This window comes from Epinephelus fuscoguttatus, linkage group LG3 (genome assembly GCF_011397635.1).
Source record: "Epinephelus fuscoguttatus linkage group LG3, E.fuscoguttatus.final_Chr_v1".
NCBI lineage: Eukaryota > Metazoa > Chordata > Actinopteri > Perciformes > Serranidae > Epinephelus > Epinephelus fuscoguttatus.
In genome coordinates, this window is record NC_064754.1 from 41,098,651 (window position 1) to 41,119,386 (window position 20,736).

Here is a 20,736-nt window from a genome sequence, read left to right on the forward strand (position 1 = left end):
TTTCTATTCATACATCTGCTGGTCAGTTTGATTGGAAAAATATAACAGGTGTCTTGTCATTTTCCAGTCAAGTAATACCAGAGAAAAGTGTGACCCTTTCGTTTATTTACATGTGCACACACACAAACACATACCGAATGTAGCGGCTCAACTGATCTGCATCTTGCCCCTGGATTCTCTTTGCGTTTTTTTGCTTGTACATGTTTTTTGTATTTCTGCAAATATAAGTTGTAATATATATATATATATATATATATATATATATATATATTTTATAATTGATTATTAGACTGAAAGGGCAATTAAAGGTTTTTTTTTTATTAAGCATGATATTATGATACTCTCATAATAATGGATATTATACATTTCTATAATGTCGTGTCTATAATAAACCCTATCTCTTTCTAATCTAAACGTTGGCAATTCAAAGGGAACATGTTAAACTGTGAACATATAACTGTACAGGTTCTGCAATTTTGCATTTATTTTAAGACAGAATATTCATACCACTTAATAAACTTATTGATAATATTTGCAGAATGGAGTGCTGTGCCTTATTTATGTGTGTATTTGTGCTGAAACTGTTGATAGAGGTGTTTGTAGAGTAGCTGAATGACAGAAGATTTTTAATTTAATCATTTTAGTTATTTATCACAAAAAATGCCAAACATTTGCTAGCACAAGTTTCTCAAATTTGGATATTTCCTCTTTTATCAGGTTAATAACAGTATAAATTTAATATTTATATTTGCTTTTTTCACTAACTTCAACAGCAGCTTATTTAAAGTGCTAAAAAAAAACTTATTTGAGTCTTGATCCCAGATGCACCATAAGAGCTAAAAAAAAAAAAGACATAGAAATATTATACTGGTAATCCATGGTCTCAGCACACTTTACAGGTCTTAAACAGACAAACACGGAAATCACGAATATGACTGCCATAATGGATCGGCCGAGGCCCAGGTTGCTGTTGACCTACAGTGTGCCAGTGGAAATTGGACTAATGTTAGTTGAAAAAGGAGAGAAGAAGGGCATGTCCGTAGTAGGAGAGAAGAGGAAATGCAAGAGTCTAGAACTACACTAAGACTAGGGACTTTGAATATTGGGACAATGACAGGGAATGCTAGAGAGTTGGCTGACATGATGCAGAGGAGGAAGGTGGCAGGTGGCACACAGGTGGACTACATCTTGTGTAGACAATGTAATCTGAAGGAGATCAGTGACTGCAAAGTTGTGGCAGATGAGAGTGTAGCCAGACAGCACAGGATGGTGGTGTGTAGGATGACTCTGGTCGTAAGGAAGATGAAGAGGACAAAGGCAGAGCAGATGACGAAGTGGTGAAAGCTAAAAAAGGAAGAGGGTTGTGTGGTTTTCAGGGAGGAGTTGAGACAGACTCAGTGACTGGACAACTACAGCTAATGTTATCAGAGAGACAGGTAGGAGAGTACTTGGTGTGTCATATGGAAGGAAAGGAGATAAGGAGACCTGGTGGAAGGAAAGGAGATAAGGAGACCTGGTGGAAGAAAAGGAGATAAGGAGACCTGGTGGAAGGAAAGAAGATAAGGAGACCTGGTGGAAGAAAAGGAGATAAGGAGACCTGGTGGAATGAGGAAGTGCAAGAGTGTATACAGAGAACGAGGTTAGCTAAGAAGAAGTGGGACAATGAGAGGACTGAAGAGAGTAGACAGGAGTACAGGGAGATTCAGTGTAAGGTGAAGGTAGAGGTGACAAAGGCCAAACAAAGGGCGTATGATGACTTGTATGATAGGTTGGACAGTAAGGAGGGAGAGACTGATTTATACAGGTTGGCAAGGCAGAGAGATAGAGATGGGAAGGACGTGCAGCAGGTTAGGGTGATTAAGGATAAAGATGGGAATGTATTGACAGGTGTCACAAGTGTGACGGGAAGATGGAAAGAGTACTTTGAAGAGGTGATGAATGAGGAAAATGAGAGAGAACAAAGAGTAACCATTGTGGTGCAGGAAGTAACAAAGAATAGTAAGGATGAAGTGACTGAAAAATGAGGTTAGACAGGAATCTCCATGGACTATGATGTTTGCAGATGACACTGTGATCTGTAGCAGGGGCAAAAATCCCATTTCATAGTTGGGGGGACAATAAACAGTAAAATTTTAGAGAATAATTCCAGGGGGGGGGGACAAGGAAAAAAAAGTTGCAGCCTGTCTTTTATACAGCATCTTTTACCGCAATTTGACGCTTTAATCTTCTCTCTATCTCTCCAACAGGCAGAGTGAATGTCTATACTTATGAGAAATGGCTTAACAACTAAACATTTCCTGCAATTAAACTGGTAAACTGGTTTATAAACAGTGTGCTATGAGATCTGCCGCTGCGCACCTCACAACCATGCATAATAGTCGTGCGTAATGACCGCTCCTTGTCGGTTAAACTGCACGTCTTTCATGTTTGTCTCACTGACAGGTGGAGAGCCTACAGACAGGTACCCATTAGCTACGAGCCGCTCCATCACTGACTGCTCTTGTTCTGTCCTCTCCCTCTTCTTTCTCTCCTGTCCTCTCTGACTATCACTAAACTCTGGCTTTTGAACAATGCAGGAGAAATGTTGCAGACAGTTTATATTATCAGCCTGGGCCTGGGGCTTGTTGTAACAGTAAATGAGATGTGTTGTAACTTGTGTAAGTTAAACTGTGTCTGTGTGAGTGTACATCTTACCGTGCAATGTGCGATGTGGGCAGCAGGTCCAGCCATACGCCCCGCCCGTTGGAAAGAGTGTGGGATATACCACTAGGAATGGGAGGGGGGGACTAAATCTTTTAAGATTTAAATAGCACATTATTGCGCGATTACAAAGAGCACTGCTTACATTGTGCTTTTAATAAATACTACTGCATTGTTCAAAAAATATTAATTGTGTCTCAAATTATTCTAGGGGGGGAACAGCTTTACTGAAGGGGGAGTCATGTCCCCCCGTCCCCCCCGGGATTTCCGCCCCTGATCTGTAGTGAGAGCAGGGTGCAGGTGGAGGAAAATCTAGAGAGGTGGAGGTATGCCCTGGAAAGGAGAGGAATGAAGGTTAGTCGTCACAAGACAGAATACGTGTGTGTGGATGAGAAGGACCCAAGTGGAACGCTGAGGTCACAGGGAGTAGAAATAAAGAAGGTGGAGGATTTTAACTACTTGGGGTTAACAGTCCAGAGCAACAGAGAGTGTGGACAAGAGGTGAAGAAACATGTGCAAGCCGGTTGGAACAGGTGGAGAAAAGTGTCAGGTGTGATGTGTGATAAAAGAGTACCAGCAAGATTAAAAGGAAAGGTGTACAAGATGGTGGTAAGACCAGTGATGCTATTTGGTTTAGAGACAGTGGCAGTGAAGAAAAGACAGGAGGCAGAGCATGAGGTAGCAGAGATGTAGATGTTGAGGTGCTCTTGAGGGATGGATGGATGGATGGATGGATGGATTGGATCAGATCAGGAAGGAGTACATCAGAGGGACAGCTCATATTAGATGTTTTGGAGATAAAGTCAGAGAGGCCGGACTGAGATGGTTAGGGCATGTTCATATATAGTGAATATAGTGGAATATAGCGGATAGTGAATATATTGGTAGAAGGATGCTGAGGTTGGGACTACCCAAGAGGAGATTTATGGATGTTGTGAAAGAGGACATGAAGTCAGTTGGTGTGAGAGAAGAGGATGCGGAGGATAGGGTTAGATGGATAGATTTGCTGTGGCGACCCCTAAAGGGAACAGCCGAAAGAGGAAGAAGACTCACACAGACACACATTCTGTCAGGGATTTCATCACATGCACAATATTATTATTATTAGAATAATTAATTCAGCAGCAAAAACAGAATAAAGGTCACTTCCAGTAGTTACAGTTGGGGAACAAGGCCTAAGCTAAGAACTCCAATAGGTTGGAAAGTTCAATCAGTATTTGTGAACATGAGTGACTCTCTCTCGAAGCCAGAAACTAGTCTCAAACTTATGATGTCATCAAGAATAAAGTCTGAAGCTACTTCGTAGACAATGAATGGGAGACTGATCGTGTGGACCCACAGAATGTTTGTCTTTTTTATACCCAAGTGAGATTTATTCTGTCTTTGTTCTTAGTTCTGAAACAGAACATTCACCTGGGTGCTCTGAGTGTCATCTACAACATCTTTCATAATTCATTGTCTGTGGAGCAGCTCCAGACTTTATACCCTATGACATATCATTTTTGACTTTTAACACCCTAGGTTTTGGATTTGGGAGAAAGTTGTTAATGTTAAATATTATTTTTGGACCATCTTAGACTTACAAATAACTTGTATGAATTTTGAAAGTGGGTGTAGTTTCCCTTAAACATTGTACAACATGTAGGCTTTGTATGTGCGTGTGATTTGTGGTTATCAATGAACAGCATTATAAGGCTTCACATGTGTATTATGTCATCAGTATCTCACCAAATAGCAATTTGAGATATGAGCAACTTATACTCCTACTGTTTGCCTTGTTTATAGGTTTGGCATTGTGTCTATTTCTGACATCTACTCACCGATATTTTTTGTTTGTCTTTGCACTCCTCTATTTTGTACTACCATTGCTTACCTCATCAATCTCACTTTCTAATAAGAAAAAAATGGGCTCGTCCGGGATTTGAACCCGGGACCTCTCGCACCCTAAGCGAGAATCATACCCCTAGACCAACGAGCCGCCGTGAGGCGACGGGAAAATATACTGTATAAAAAGTTTAACTACGCACGCAATGATGGCTCTTTCGACGGTTTTTTTTATGGTTGGGTACGATAATACTTATTGTTTAGCTTTTTGACACGAAATTCACCTATGCAGAGACAGAACAGCCGTATTTTCTACTCAAATATAAGTATCCAGGGTAAACGAGATAGTTCCCTCTTTCCCACTTCCGACTTCGTTTAGGACCGCCTCACCCCGTTATTTCACAGGGAGGTAAGCAGCAGCGATACATTTCCGTTGTTTAGGCAGAAAAATGGCAACATAGGGAAAACAGATGTCATAATAGGATCCCATAGACTGTTTTAAACCTTGTTTTAATTTGTGAACCATTTAAAAATTGCATGTAACAATAACGGATATAAAGTGGCTGTTTCTGTTTAGCATTGTGTTTAATTAGCTTGTGTGTGCGAGCGAGTTGAATGACTGTGAGTAGTTGTTAGTCATGGATATTAAATACTTACTGTCTTGACTATGCGAGAGAATTTGCAAACCAGTAGACAACAGTTGTTCATGAGGCAGTGAATTATCTTGTCTGTCGGTACTCTTCGGTGCAGTCACCTACCGGCCTGCCGACGTGGCGGGGCGGAAGAGGAGCCGCTGGCTGGCACTGAACGGGTGAGCTGCACTGTCACTTTCACAAAAACAAAACTGTCTTTGATCTTTATAACTTTCCTTTGCCCGAAACAACGTAATGACGCTAATGTGCAACAAAAGTGACGTTTAAGTTTCTTGAATTTGTTTCACTGTTGAGAATTTGTTTTGTGTTACTCGTTAAAAAGACCATGAACATGCGAATAATAGCCCAATTGTCATATTCGCTTTCAAACAGAACAGTGGTCTTTGCTCAGTTTCTGCTGGATATTGTTCTGTATGTTGTCATTGTGTAATAATGTGTAGAAATAGTGTTACGAGTAGCAGAGGAGGCTTTGACATGTTGATGTCATCAATATGAAATGGCTGTTTTCATGATAATCAGTTTGAAAAAACAGTAACTATAATCTGATCTGTACAGCCTGTGTCAACAGTTTATGGATGAAGTACTATATTTTAATTCTTACTACTCCAGATAAAAAAAGAAAACGTTTTCACATTTTAATTACTGTGCTTTGTTTTGCAGGTTGTAGTCTGTTTGTTATGGACAAATGTATATTAGTGCTGTGTACCGGTTTATTAATCATCTTGTGCAAACAGTTTGTGAGAGATAATGTTGTGCTAAGGGACATTTTGCTGCCAGTAAAACAAACTTCACAGTGTTTGACAACATGGGGATGACAGTAATGATGTGGATGCATGTACTGCTAGTGACCACTAGATGGTAATGTTGAACCAATTATGTGCTTAATCACAGTGATTAATTTGCACAATGTTTCAGTGTTCTACACAAACTATTCCGACCATAAAATCTTCACATAGCATGTATCTTAATTACAGTCGCATCTTATACAGAAATTACGCAAACTTTCATTAAAACATTTTTCAAGTTATCCACTTGAGTATACTGTATTATTGTAAATATAAATCATGGACTGTAGAGTGTGACTTCACACTATGGTGAAGGTTATATTCATCCAAGAAAAAAAAAATGTAATAGTTGCTTTACTTAATTGCACTGTTCTGAGTCTACCATAAAGTTTGTGTTTTTATCAAACAACAAACATTAGATATTTTACTATGTTGGAATGCATGATACACAACCCAATGCGTACAACATTTTAAAATTAAAAATAAGAAAAGAAATACAGGACAGTGGTGAAGGGGTTTAACAGTGATGTTGCAATAATGGTCCCCTGGATAATGCTGTTAAAATAAGGATTCATGTTTGCAAATAGGCGTGGGCGGTATCAAGGTATTGTGGTATACCAGGGTATATAGAAATCCTGAAGGTATGATTTTCAGTACAGTCAAAAATACAAGTACGTCTCTTTCCATTAACTGATACGGAGATGCTGTATTAAGGCGATTTATTGTAGTGCACAACATGCACCACTAGAGGTCAGTTTCTACTGGCGGAACAGGCAGCTGAGCTAACAAACACAGGGACTACGAATGGTGGGGATAACATTGCAGGACTAGTAGAAAAGAATAATGCCCCTACCCCTGTTAAGGAGTATGGCCATGTATAACTTTATCTTGATATGAGTTCTTCCGACTACAACGGCAATTTATTAGCCGCATGATTTTATTCAACACATCGTTTCTATTCAGCCCACTGATGTGTCGGTATCTGCTGCAGCAACAAGTGTCATTGTGTCCTTCAGTAAGACATTTGCTTATTTCTTATCTACTCATTATTCTATGGGCTGTAAGTATTTAAACCCTGCAAGTCCTGTCTAAGTAGGCTAATTGCATAATAGAATCAGAGCTTCGTAGGATAGATGTACGATGACTTTCATCGCTCATAACTCAGCACTCAACTTCACGTTTTTTGTTGTTGTTGTTGTTTTTCACACACATACCATCAGATATTTCAGGAGGGTATGAAGGTATGACAAAATAGATACTGCCCAACCCTATTTGCAAACACATTGAATTGATCTAGTGATCTGGGTGTCTTAAGCATTTGGACTTTGTGCTAATATGTGAGGTGTCTGAGCATGTGATTTAGTATTTTGCTGTTTGCACGTGAGGACAGATTTTTGTGTTTAAGAGTTAAGAATTTAGCAAGCCAGTTTCATTTCAGGTCAGTATTTCTTGACACATTGGGGAGCAAATGATTAATGGACAGATTAATCGAGTATGAAAATAATTATTAGATGCACCACTAATTGAAATTCTGGTGTGGAAATTGGACCAAAGCCACCAGATGAAAACTGAGGTGGTTTATAATCTTCACACACAACAACCGATATTCGCAGAGACAAAATATTGAAAACAAAATTTCCCAAATAAAAGCATCTGTTTGTTCCTTGTAAGTTTAAATGTATGTGTTGTATATGTAAGCAGTGTTCAGGATACAAAGATTAATAAAGAAGCACACATCAGCACTTTGACAACGAAAACCACTAAAATCAAAGATCTCCTGTCTTCCAGATCACCATGTCCCAGGCTGACGCAGACCCCTCTGCTGACCTCACCCCTCCACCCACCCAGCCCCCTCACACTGACCCTGGCTGCTGTCAGGATGTCCCAGCAGCCCTTTCACCGCCCTCAGCCCCTCTGCAGCCTCCTTTGGCCCCTGACAGCTTCGACCTCCCACAATCCACCGCCGAGGCAACGACCACAGAGGACACCACTGCCATGACTAACGTTTCAGAGGGTCCGGCTGACCAACCAGAGCCTGCGGCTGAGGGTCAGGTGGTCATATGTGACCAACCAGTGAGCCTGGAGCCAGACCCAGAGGCTGCAGAGGAGGATGTGGAGGTTTGTAAGACAAGTTTCTGCAGTGTCTTGACATACATGCATACTCAAACCTGTCTAATTCTGGATTTTTTAGGTTAAAACCAAATTTGATATGTAAGAGTTTAGAACTGTGACAGTTATATGTTATTATTCAATAACTTTTTTTTTTTTTTACATAAACCCATAACCTAAACATTAATAGTCCAGTGTGTAGGATGTAGTGAGGTTGCAGATTGCAACCAATTAAAACTTGTCCCATGTGTCAAGCATGAAGAAACACGAATGGCCCTATCTAGAGCCAGTGCTTAGTTTTTCCTCTCTGGGCTACTATAGAAACAACACCTGCTCCGCTGTAGATATATAGCTCATTCTAAGGTAACAAAGGCACAATGATCCTTAGTTTCAGATGATTGTATGCTAATGAAAACAGCTTAATTTGTATTCCATTTCTGCCAGTAGTTCCCCCTATATCCTACACACCAGAGCTTTAAATAAGCTTTTTTAAAGAATTGTGACCATGTGTCAAGTGGGACATTTTGTAATTAAAAAAATGAACTTGTCACTGCTCTCTGAAGGACAAACTGTGTCATGATGATTCTGTTTCTAAATGATCCAAATATAAGTTTGGCATTTCTGTGCTGCAGTTTCTTATTACAGATCAGTTATATTCACTGATATGATTTATCTACAATATGCTAATATTGACCAATACATCAGCCTGGGTGATTTATCAGTGTAATGTTTTGTCCCTATTCCATTGAGCTTAATTATCTTAATTCATCTATGTCTAGACTTTGATTTAGTTTTCTTTAGAGTCAGTTTTAAAATAGATCACTGCTTAAATCATTTTTTCCAGCACAAGTGCTAAAAATCTTCTGTGGTCAACACCTGTTGTTTTTTTAATGTTAGCTATAAATACATTTGATCTGACTTGACTAGTTTCAATTGAGAGATGTTCCCTGAGGCTATGGGGAACTGTGATTGTTGTTTGTCCCTGCTTTCTTGCATTTTATAGACCAATGCATTAATGCATCATCAAAGTAATTGTTAATTGACTTCAACCTTTGAGGCTGGTAGATACAAGTTTTAACTTATGTGCTGTATTTACAGATATTCTAAAAATAATGCAGACTAAGAAAAGTTTTTCTAACTATTACTGTGATGTGTATTTGTGTGTACAGGGGTCACTTCAAGAGAAAGAAAAAGGTTGGGGAGGTTGGAGTTCATGGGGAAAATCTATCCTGAGCAGTGCCACCTCCACAGTGGGTATGTCCTCGTTTTTCTTGTCCTTACCACTTTGCACACTCTCTTTCTGATCTCCTCAGTCTTAAATGTTGTGTCTGTGTGCAGGTCATAGCCTGACCTCAGTTAAAGCGAAGGCAGGAGAAGCTCTGCGTCTCCACAGGACCTCAGTAGGAGAGGAGGCGCAAGAAGAGGAGGAAGGGGGAGCTGAGGAGGGGAAGAAAGAGGGAGGAGGTGAAAGTGGAGAGACTGACCTGTCCAGTTCTGGGGAGTCTCCTGTTAATGCTGCAGCTCCCGGCAGGGGCGTCTTCTCTACGATCACACACGCCGTGCAGAACACAGTGAGTGAACACACAAAGAATGAAGGTGGGGTTGGTCTGGAAAAAAAATATAGAAATGTGAAAAGAGTATTGTTTTATTTTTATTTCCTGGAACTACGTCTGAAAAAGTGGGGTCCTCTTACATTTTAGGTCTAAACTTATTAATGTCAATACTTTGTGATTAAATTTTTTGACTTTAGTGGCGTCGGTAGCATAGCGGATAGTGCCAGCGTCCCATGTACAGAGGCAGTGCCTCACTGCAGTGGTTGCAGGTTTGATTCTGGCCTGCAACCCTTTGCTGCGTGTCATCTCCCCACTCTCTCTCCCTCCCCATTCCACACTGTCCTGTCAATTAAAGGGAAATAGCCCAAAAATTAATCTTTAAACAAAAAAAAAATTCTGACTTTAAACGTAAAAATGATGAGACAGTAAGTCAACATTTAAATTCTAAGTTAAAGTGGAAACAGACAACTTTTCAACTTTTCCCCCTCTAGCCTTTCCAGGTGGTGTTATTGTTGGTGTCGCTGTCGCAAAGACAACCGGATTGGTTTCTGTTTTCCTCAGAGCCTAGCAACTACTAGCTTCCACAGTTATTGCGGTTGTTCCATCGACCATCATTTCCAGTACTGTGGATAGTGACTGCAAAGAACTTAGTTACTGGGGTTAGCTACAACAAAAGCACTATCCTCTATCACCCTAACACCACTATCTGAATGGCAATGGTGTAGTTTTTCTATCGCCATTACACTGTGCAGTCACATTTACTTCATAAGTATCATTTAAAAAATTTAAACACTCCCTATTTCCACTTTAAAATTATGAGGCAGAAGTCAATTTTTTCCCCTTTTGTTGTGTTTTATCGGTCTTATTTTCAGACCAGTACAGCACTACCTAATTTATGGCTCAGTGTTACACACTTTTGCTTTAATATATAATGATTTTGACTTATTAAGTCAGAATTTTGACTTAATTATTACGGTAAAACTTAAATTAAAAGTCTAGTCACAATTAAATGCCCAGTCACTTTTACTAGCCCGGTGTGGCTACACATTTTGACAAATAAACACCTGTCTTAATTAGACGCCTGGTCTGGTTTTCAAGCAGTTCATTTAAAAAAAAAAAAAAAAAAAAAAGAAGGCCTTGGAATGTATAAAACGGGGTTGTTGGCTACCTAAAAGTATATATCCATTCCTCGATTATCCTGTAAGTTATTCATATTCAAAATTTAACTTAGTTCGTCATGATCTTGATTTATTATTCCATAATGGTTTCTAAGGCAAAAGTATGTCATCAGGTCATGATATAATTTTGCCTCGGTATCTAATAATTTTACTTAGTAAGTCATTTAGACTTAGTATCATATTGTAATTTACAGGAAGTATTTTTATTTTTTATCATTCCTAACTTTTTCAGTAATTTCCGTCTCTCCCTCTATGCTTCTCTCCTGGGGTCTCTCTCTGTCATCAGGGTAAGTCTGTGATCACTGGAGGTTTGGATGCCTTGGAGTTCATTGGAAAGAAGACCATGACCGTTCTTGCTGAGAGTGACCCAGGTTTCAAAAAGACCAAGACCCTGATGCAGAAGACTGCATCACTGAGTCAGGCATGTAGACACACTCTCAGAGCTCTCTCTCTCTCTCTCTCTCTCTCTCTCCCACACACACACACACACACCAATATGTCCCCGCCTATCAGATGAATAATGAATTGTGTGTGTCTGTGTGGATGGAATGATTTGGTGATTTTCATTCCTCTAAAGTGACAGATTTCACTATGTGTGTTCACCATTTTTACAGATGTTAAAGGAAGCCAAAGAGAAAGAGCGGGCACGTCTGGGCACCCAGCCAATCAGTGCGCCCACAGCTCACTACACTATTCTGTTTGACGACTACCAGGGCTTGTCCCACCTCGAGGCCCTGGAGATCCTGTCCAATGAGAGCGAGGCCAAGGTAAGGCACAAGTGTGGAATGTAGAATACAAGGTATTTCTCAGAAACAGTCTTTCTGGAGTCATATAATCTATATCTGCTCTTAGGTCCAAGCCTTCCTCTCCTCCCTGGAGGAAGAGGAGCAGGAGGAGGTAAAGAAGGAGCTGATTTTCATTAAGAACATCTTCATCAAGCGAGAGGAAGGAGAGGAAGGAGAAAAAGAGGAAAAAGAAGAAGAGGGAGAACAGACGAAGGATAACGGTGATCTAAGTTCCCAATTACAGTGTTCTACCCCCCTATGTGAGTGACCCAAACCAACCGCCAGACCTGCTGGAGGTAGAGGCGGTCCCTGAGCACTGACCCAGGATCAGTTGGCCTAGTGCACATTCTCTGCTCGAACTCTGGCTAAGGGACATAAGTTCTGACATTAGATCTGAAGTTTAGGATCAGCACTGATTTTTCACTTTGGTTGAATTTTCCGTAAGTGCAAAATTGCATGAGACTATAATTGTTGATAAGGTCCATTTCCCAAAGCATATGAAGAATTTTTGAATATATTTTCTATCTTCCAGGCTGTCAGTCCTTGTCAGATCTAACAGGCTTAACATCACCATCCATCACACTGAAGAATTATAATCATTTTATGTCCTAGTAGTGCCAGACATGCTTTTGAAATCTTTTCCTCACAGGAGCGTTCAAGCCAAGAACGTAAGAGTGTCTCTGATATTTTTTTAACCTGGACCCTATTTTTCCATGTTTTTAGTTACTAATGCGCACAGCAGTTTTTGAAATTGGTCCAGTATTGTTAAGGTGTGAGATCCTCTTTGCTTAAGCAGAAACAGCCGTGAAATCACTCTCACCAAACCCACCAGACTCCATTTAATTAAAGAGTAATTTTTATCATAGTAAAAAACACTTAATTGAAAGTCAGAGAAAATAATTTCACAAAAACTGTCATGGTTCATCTTTCTACTGTTCCAACAATCATCAACTCTGGTTTGGTTGAAATAAACCCTCAATTCACACAGTTAGATATAAAAAGGTGCCTGCTCTATGCATGCAAAATTTACTGTTTATTTAAAATGGAGTCTGGAGGGTTTGGCAATAGCAATTTTGTGGCTGTTTCTGGTTAAACAAAGAGGATCTTACTCTTTAGGGATCCTTTACATACTGTTGGCAAACACATACTGTATAATAATAATCTGAGTCTGTTGGTGCCATAACAAGCACCTTCAGTGAATATAAATTGCTGCATAATTGCCCTGACTGGTTACATTGCAGCCTGTTATGTGGCTGTCAGCTGCAGTGGTCTCACTCAATACTGAGCCATTTTCAAAAAATGTGATGCCTGTGGTCACTTACACACAAAAAGGCTGTCAAGACGACCTGGGCTGCAGCACCAAAAAAAATTCATACAAAATCCTCCCCCTTTTCTGAACCCCTCTCCCTCCTAATAATATTTAGACATTCCTTTAGCTTAAGCAAATGACTGTCACAGGTAACTAACATGACTGAGAGGATTAACAGCTTCTTGGCTGCTAACATCATCACCTGGAAATCACAGTAAGTGCACTGCAACAGTCCTGCAGGAGCAAAGCTAAAGCCAACAGGGATTCAGTCTCTGGGTGTCAACACTGGGATTTAAACTGTGCAAAGTACAGCCTCTCTAGACATTAACCTGGTGTTGGGGGGGGAAAAGTTTTAAAATCCAGTTTCTCACAAATAGTATTGACTGATTCAGCGTCAACATACACAAATTATTATTCCTATTTGCAAATGCCCGGAAAACCTTGGAACCTTATGGGACCTGGTGTTGGAGGCATTTTGTTCCTGATATATCGCCGTTGTCATTTCAAGAGAAAGAAAATGTTCTGCCAAAGTGAAACTCAGTGTCGAGGGGATGTCAGGTGATGCCAAGTTTTGGTTCTTATCATATCTCACCAGCCACTTGTCACTTGACATTTTAAAGACTGTATATAAACTTGTGCTGTGCGACAGGTGCCCTCAGGCGATGTCACAGCAGTGCACAGCTCAAAGCTGACTGGTGTCCCCTTACCTGGAGGGTTTTAACATGGTGCCTGATCCAGTGTTGGTGTTCAGGGGCTACTGACACATTCACATCACATCACAAATTCAAAACATACCAACAATGATATTAGATCTGCATGTGTGCCTTGAGCATTAAGATCTAATTGGAATTTGTGTTGAGGAGTTTGAATTAATTTAGCAGGAAAACAAGAGTGAGAAGTTCACCAGATCTCTGTTGTGCTGTTTAGCTGAAGGCAAACAACAATATTATGATCTCAGCATGGGGGAAATCAAACCAGTGCACGTGGTACAAATCTACTCTTCTGCAGTTTGTGCATCTATGGCTTCAACATATGTTGTGTAAAGTGAAGTATACTGACATGACGTGTGTGTGTGTGTGTGTGTGTGTGTGTGTGTGTGTGTGTGTGTGTGTGTGTGTGGCTAATTGTCTGTCTGTGTATGATTGTGTAATACTTCCAGCGACTGATGGCGAGGAGTTTGTGAGCGTTCTCACTGAGTTGCTGTTTGAGCTTCACGTTGCTGCAACACCTGACAAACTCAATAAGGTTAGTTACACACACACACACACAAACACACACACACACACACACACAATAATTGTGAGGATATTCATTGACTTAAATGAATTCATTAACTATTTTCCTCACCCTAGCCCACTCCACTACCTATTTTAAAGCTCGGACATACTTTACACACAGACAGACATCCGCCAACAGCTACATGGAAAGTGCACGCTTCTATGCGTAGTACAGTTGAGGGTCTGTGTCATCCCCAAAAGTGGGAGGGCTGGAGGTGAGTTTACAGTCCTCCTACTGACAATATCATATGAAAGTGAACATCTGTCTAATATATAACTTAAAACTAACTTCACTACGGTGCGGCTGCAGCAGCTGGCTTGACCGCAGCGTTTTGGTGTGGACTGGAGTGTGGAGTAAGAAATAGTTTGGAATTGAAGCATAAGCAGTTGGCGCACTTGCTATACATACAGTCCACATAGCCACAAATTTTTGGCTGCATGCAGACGACCTCAATGGGGTCTGCGCAGACATGTGTGGACGGCGGCATTTATGTTACGCGAACCAAAGTGGACCGTCGCAGGCACGTGGAAACTATGAATTGTCCTTAAGTCTAAGACTAAAACACACCAACACACAACAGGAAAACTTAGAGGTTGAGCAGGTAGACGTTTAATTTTCTTCACCAGCTGTTAAACATTTTCTTATAAGATAATTTCAGATCTGTCTCATACATAATTCACATTCTCATATGTACATTTGAATATTTATTGGCCCCTGTAATCGTTCCTCTTCTGCACACTGGCCATGAAGTTAATGCTGTCATAGTATGTGAATTCAAAATCCATAGTGTGAACAGATGAAGCTAAAATGAAGCTTCATTTCAGCTGTTTGAGTCAGAAACATCAAGTGGGTATGTGGTGTTTCCTGTCTGTATTTCACATAAAACTCATTATGTGTTTGCTTGAGGCCTGATGATTGTGTTGAGTACATTTCTTCCTCATGAAGCATTTGCAAAGCCATTTTTTTTTAAAGAAGATTAGAAAGTGTGATTTGCTTGCATCCGTGTTTACTTACGAAAACTCCTCTTCTATACTTCCTTCGTAAGCACGTTGCTGTTTTTTTTTCTTTTACTTTTTCCTTTATATTAACCCCCATCATAGACACGTCACATAAGCAATAAGATTATTATTTATCAAAGGAGAGGGGGTAGCTGGGGTGTGAATGTCTTTTTTTTTTTTGTCTTTTTTTGTTGTTTGTTTGTTTGTTTTTTTTAACCCTCCCCGGAACTACGAATATTCTTAAAATGCTATAAATATCTATAAAATGCATGACCCACCCTCCACAAACAAACAGCTTCATTAATTTATTTAACAAAATGCATAGACTGTATAAAAGAATGGACTAGCTACTGTTACGTCATCCATTGGTTTGTGGACTCCTGTTTTAAAATCTTGAGTTTAACATTTTGGCTGTTGACGTTTTGGTTTTTGGAGCCAGAAGTGACTATTTTTGGATTAGAGGTTGGAGCTGTGGAGGAGCCAGGGGTGGATCTAATTCACAGACTGTAGAAATTCCTCATAGACAGCCTTACACTCAAACGGCCCCACCCTGAAATATGCATAACTGTAAGCCTTAAAATAAATAAATAAAATATAAACAGGTGAGTTATGTAAAAATTCACCCCCTGTACAGATGTCAAGGATGTTGAAATTACCTGTGGAGACCAAAATCATTGTTTGCAGCAGGCTGTAATGTTGAAGCTTTATTTCTGCTATAGAGTTGGGCATTTTAACTTGAGGGTCTGTGGGGATTGCCTGGCTTCTGGACCCAGCCTCAAGTGGACATTTGAGAAACTGAGATTTTGGCACTTCTGCATTGGCTCCATTTCTCACCCCCGGGGGTTGCCGTTTGGCAAAAAGCAAATCCTCCTTATACCTCGCTTCATCCCACAAGCTGTCTGTGCACTTGAGCAGAATATGGGTGCATGAAAGCCACCAGTCATTGGTCCTACCACACAAATCCAACAACATTTGATAAACCTGCTGGCACACATATCACATACATCACACACACACACACACACACACACATACATTACAATGCCAGCATTAGCAAGTGTACATGTAATGACAGATTTCCCAAACCATAACAGACACAACATTGGTAGCCAGAATGATATCAGTAACTTGGCTCAGTGATTGTTACTGTATTAGATTTTAAAAACTTACCCCTTTATGATCAAAATTTAAAAGTTAAAAGTTGAACAACAATCCTGTAGTTGTAAAAAGTCTTGGTTTTTCACTGTTGTCATGCATGTAGGATCACAGAATTTAATCTTTTTTACAGGAACTGGTATTGTTGCATCCTCATTGTTTTGATTTTTTCTTAGTTTTCTTTGTTTCACATAAAATTATCAGATTTTCTTTATTGAGAATGCCCTTCTATCTTCAACAAATTGAAACTTTTGAAACATTCAGAAAAGCGCAAAGACTCTGACCTAAATATTTTTTGGTTTCCCATTAAATGTCAGGGTTTTATGTACTCACAGATCGTAATGCTTTCCATATGGCTTTAAATTAGGGTAGTTTCTTTCTTTACTATACTATTGTTCATATTTAAAAAGCAGAAAAGGGTAATAGTACCAAACCAGCATTCTGGGAAATTTAGAAAATTTGTGATTACACGTAAAGTAAAAATCGATGTCGAAGAAGTCCAAGTCCACTGAGACCATGTTGGTCCCCTCCTACACGGTTCTATATATTCCTTAAACCCTCATAATAAACTTAATTCTAACCTTGTCTTAGATCACTTGAATAGAATCCCTGCAAAATGTCCTCAGTGTTCTCCCCTTGGTTTTTTTATATTTGGTACACACTCACACACAAAGTCTTCTCTCTCTCCTGCCGCAATCTCTGACGTTATACAAAAGTTATCACCTTTGAAGTCCTTCTGCATATTCAAATTCACATGTATGGAATGTATATTAGCATATAATCGTGTATACGCATCTGATTAGCATACATCAGGATGGCGATCTCTTACCACGCAGCACTGATGGGTGGTAATTATGCATCTCCAGGCTCGGATGAGGGCCCATGATTGGGTGAGCGAGGTGGAACAGCCTGTCACTACGGAGACGGTTGGCAAGGAAACGCAGGACCAGCCGGCAGGAGAGACCTCACCTGGAGAGAACGATAAGGAGGAGAAGAAGAAAGACGGAGAAGAGCAGGGGGAGGAGAAGGGCGAGGTGGAGGGAGAGAAGGGAGGAGAGGAAGAAAAGAAGGAGAAAGAGAACGACCCCAGATCTGTAGAGGTGAGGTCAACTCAACAGTGTTATGTGACAGGAAAGACTGTCTTCATTCTTTTAATTTAACCTCCCTGTCCTCCTGCTGTTACAGGCTGATTTGATTTGATAGTTATTCTGCATACATCATATACAAATGTATGTGTGTGTGTGTGTGTGTGTGTGTGTGTGTGTGTGTGTGTGTCTGTGTGTCTGTGTGTGTGTTCATATCCCTCTCGCCAGGCTGTCTACCTGTCATCAGTCGGCAGTCTGGCAGAAGTGACGGCTCGCAGTATTGAGCAGCTCCACAAGGTGGCAGAACTCATCCTCCATGGCCAGGACTTGGAGAAACCAGCCAGAGACCAGGCCCACATCCTCACCAGGTGTGTGTGTGTGTGTGTGTGTGTGTGTGTGTAAGAGAGAGAGTGAGCACATTACATGAGACAAGTGAGCTTTGCTAAGGTCAACATTTTTATTCCAGGTTGACATGTGCCATGTGCAAGGAGGTGGAGTGTTTGGCCAAGAAGTTCTGTGATACCCTGCTTCTTGTTGGGGTAGGTGACAGGGATTGTGTGAATAGTGTTATTCTATTTTTTTTCTAAGTCAACTAATCCCATAAAAAATCTGCCACTTGATACTTTCTGACTTCCCTGCCCCATCTCAGTCGGTGTTAAATCAACCATTCACCATATATACCATTCATATTATACCATATATACTATTCATATACCACCTCACTTTAGAAAGGTTAATATGATATGTATGAAACATCCAAAGTAACGTATATGTAGTTTGCAGAAACATACAATGCCAACACTTTCTTCTAGTGTGGGTGATGAGGGTTCAGTTTTGATTTTTCTGTGTAAGAGTTGCAGCATCCACAGGCTGGCTCTCTGTCTACAAAGATACAGAGTTCTTGTGAAGAACATGTATATGAAGGTTGTGTTTTACCCACTCTACCAACACCCGTGAGGAAGCTGGGAAACACATTAGGTAAATAAAGAGTCTTTCAATAAGTCAGCTAATGTTGCCAAGTTTTTTACATTTCAGCCTTTGTAAGTTGAGCACCGTGCTGACTGGTGAGGTAGCGACAACATATTTTTTCATGTTAATGAGAGAAAGTGTCACTCAGTGAAATGGTGTGGCTCGTTTATGTGTTTTTAATAGTTTTTGGAATATAATGGGGGTCTATGGCAGGAAGAAACTGCTATATATGACACTTGTCAGTAGGCTTTTCCTGGAACTTTTTGACAATAAGAAAAATCTAAAATATCACCAGCCTTATGCTAAAGTCTTAGTTTTTTTGTGTTTTCTTACCAACCCACTTATTTTTAATCAGTTCACTGAGTAACATGATAGATCTCACATCTCACTGCTGCTTTCTGTCTCTCATTTCTCTCTCTCTCTCAGGGCCAGAGGAAAGCAGAGGAGTTGAATCCACTAGTAGATAGTGTGCAGCTAGAGGTGAGATGCACAGATTTGTCCTCAGATGATCTTGAATATAATCAAGTGACAATGAATGAAATGAATAATGTGGCAGTCTCTGCCTGATGGTGGCTGCTAGAAATGCCTCAATAATCATTGTGACTGATATGAGATTTGATTGTGTTTAATCTGTTAAAGGAGAATAAGGTGAGAGCCTCACAAAATGTGCAGAGATATGTTTTTAAATGATCAAAAATCAATTGATTTGATCGATTTTTAACACTGGTATTACACTTAAAATACATGTTATTCCCAACGCAATCAGCATTTTAGACTAAAACGCAACCACAAATGTGCCTCCACAACATTAAATTAAATGCTTTGTTTTTAGTATTTTATTAGAATTTTGTGCATGTGCACTGTGTTCCATACTTTGATAGGGTGTTGTTAGTCACCAGTGTTTGTTATAAATGTTACATGCTCTCATGCAGCTGATAGTTATGGTAAGGATGATGATGACCATGAGGAGAAGGAGAAGGAGGAAGAGGATCATATGATGATTATTAGCATAATGAAGATTGGGATGATGATGAAGTTTGGGACGATGATGATTACGATAATCATGATTAGGATGATGAGGATGGTGATGATGATGATGAGGTTAATGAAGATTATGATGATGATGAGGAGGAGGAGGATCATTACGGGATGATGATAATTTGGATGTGGATGATGAGGATTAGGATGATAATATTGATTAGGATGATGATGATGATGATGATGATGATGATTTGGATGAGGCTGATGGGGAGGGGGGTGATGATGTTTAAGATGAGGAAGATGAGGTTGATGATGATTAGGATGAGGATGATCAGGAGGAGGAAAAGGAGGATGATGATGACAATGACAATGATGATGATGATGATGTTGATGATGTTCATGATGTTCATGGGTCTCCTGTCTGCAGGGCTCCAACAGCACCAACTACATTGAGAATGCATTGCAGCTGCTGCTTCCCGTCCTGCAGATCTCTCACATCCAGAGCCAGCACTGTCAGTCCACCACAGAACCAGCAGCACAGACACAGCATTAACACACACACACACACACACACACACACACACACACACACACACACACACACACAAGCTACCTGCTCACCTGCTTGTCTTAATGTATCTATTGTTGTACAGTAAAATATAGATTATTCCAGATTAAGTGCTTAAATCTACATCAAGTGCCATGTGCTGGGGACAGAAGATGTTTTAAATATACTTAATATAACCTTGAAGGTAACAGTTTAACAAATAGATAATGTAGGAATGACCCACATGCAGCATGTATGCATGTCTCTTCCACATTACATCTCTGAATGTCATTTTGTCTCAGTTGACATTTTGCTTTGAGGAACCAAATGGTATTCAGAGCTGATTCGAGATCAGCTGTGATTCATACCTCTCCAAAAGCTGAACCAAAAATTACTGATTGTGTTGAAGGGACTTGACTTTAATGTATATTAAGCTTTCTTTGCACTCCTTATGGGCCAATGTTATTTCAAATGAAAGAGCGATTTACTAACACTAATGGAATGTTTTCATCTGGTTTGAGACAAAATGCCAGTGTTAATGATTATACACAGTTTGTTCTTGTTTTTGTTTATGTTAAATTATGTGAAGTAACACTACTTTATAATTTACTCTTATTCAGTTTGATTTGACAGAAACATCTGAACTTCATACTTTAAATTACAAAATATTTAGTCCTCTTTCCTCCTCCTTGTGTGTATCGAAGATATAATGAAGGTGAATTCATCTCTCATTATGTTTTGTTGTGCTGCTACACTCAAATAGTATACTGTAGTCTGACACTTTCAGAACTTTGCTCAAAGGGATAGTGCAGATTTTTTTGAAGTGG

The 20,736-nt window shown here is 39.9% G+C and overlaps 1 protein-coding gene and 1 non-coding gene across 3 annotated transcripts; one reads left to right on the forward strand and one right to left on the reverse strand.

Moving 5' to 3' along the window:
• Positions 1-4,606: 4,606 nt before the first annotated feature.
• trnap-agg (transfer RNA proline (anticodon AGG)) lies at positions 4,607-4,678 on the reverse strand. The gene has a single exon. It is a non-coding gene; the product is annotated as a tRNA-Pro (tRNA).
• A 237-nt stretch (positions 4,679-4,915) lies between these two features.
• Positions 4,916-19,969, forward strand: fam114a1 (family with sequence similarity 114 member A1). 2 transcript variants are annotated; one of them, XM_049572688.1, is made up of 14 exons: positions 4,916-4,933; positions 5,275-5,335; positions 7,751-8,080; positions 9,241-9,325; positions 9,410-9,642; positions 11,089-11,223; positions 11,417-11,569; positions 11,655-11,847; positions 14,056-14,141; positions 17,194-17,427; positions 17,641-17,780; positions 17,879-17,951; positions 18,808-18,861; positions 19,790-19,969. In XM_049572688.1, exons 3-14 carry the CDS (start codon positions 7,757-7,759, stop codon positions 19,913-19,915), a joined length of 1,836 nt encoding a protein of 611 aa, XP_049428645.1. In that variant the 5' UTR covers positions 4,916-4,933; positions 5,275-5,335; positions 7,751-7,756; the 3' UTR covers positions 19,916-19,969. The 2 variants fall into 2 exon arrangements, with proteins under 2 accessions (XP_049428645.1, XP_049428646.1); XM_049572689.1 differs by having other exon boundaries at positions 11,655-11,808.
• The last annotated feature ends 767 nt before the right edge of the window (positions 19,970-20,736 follow it).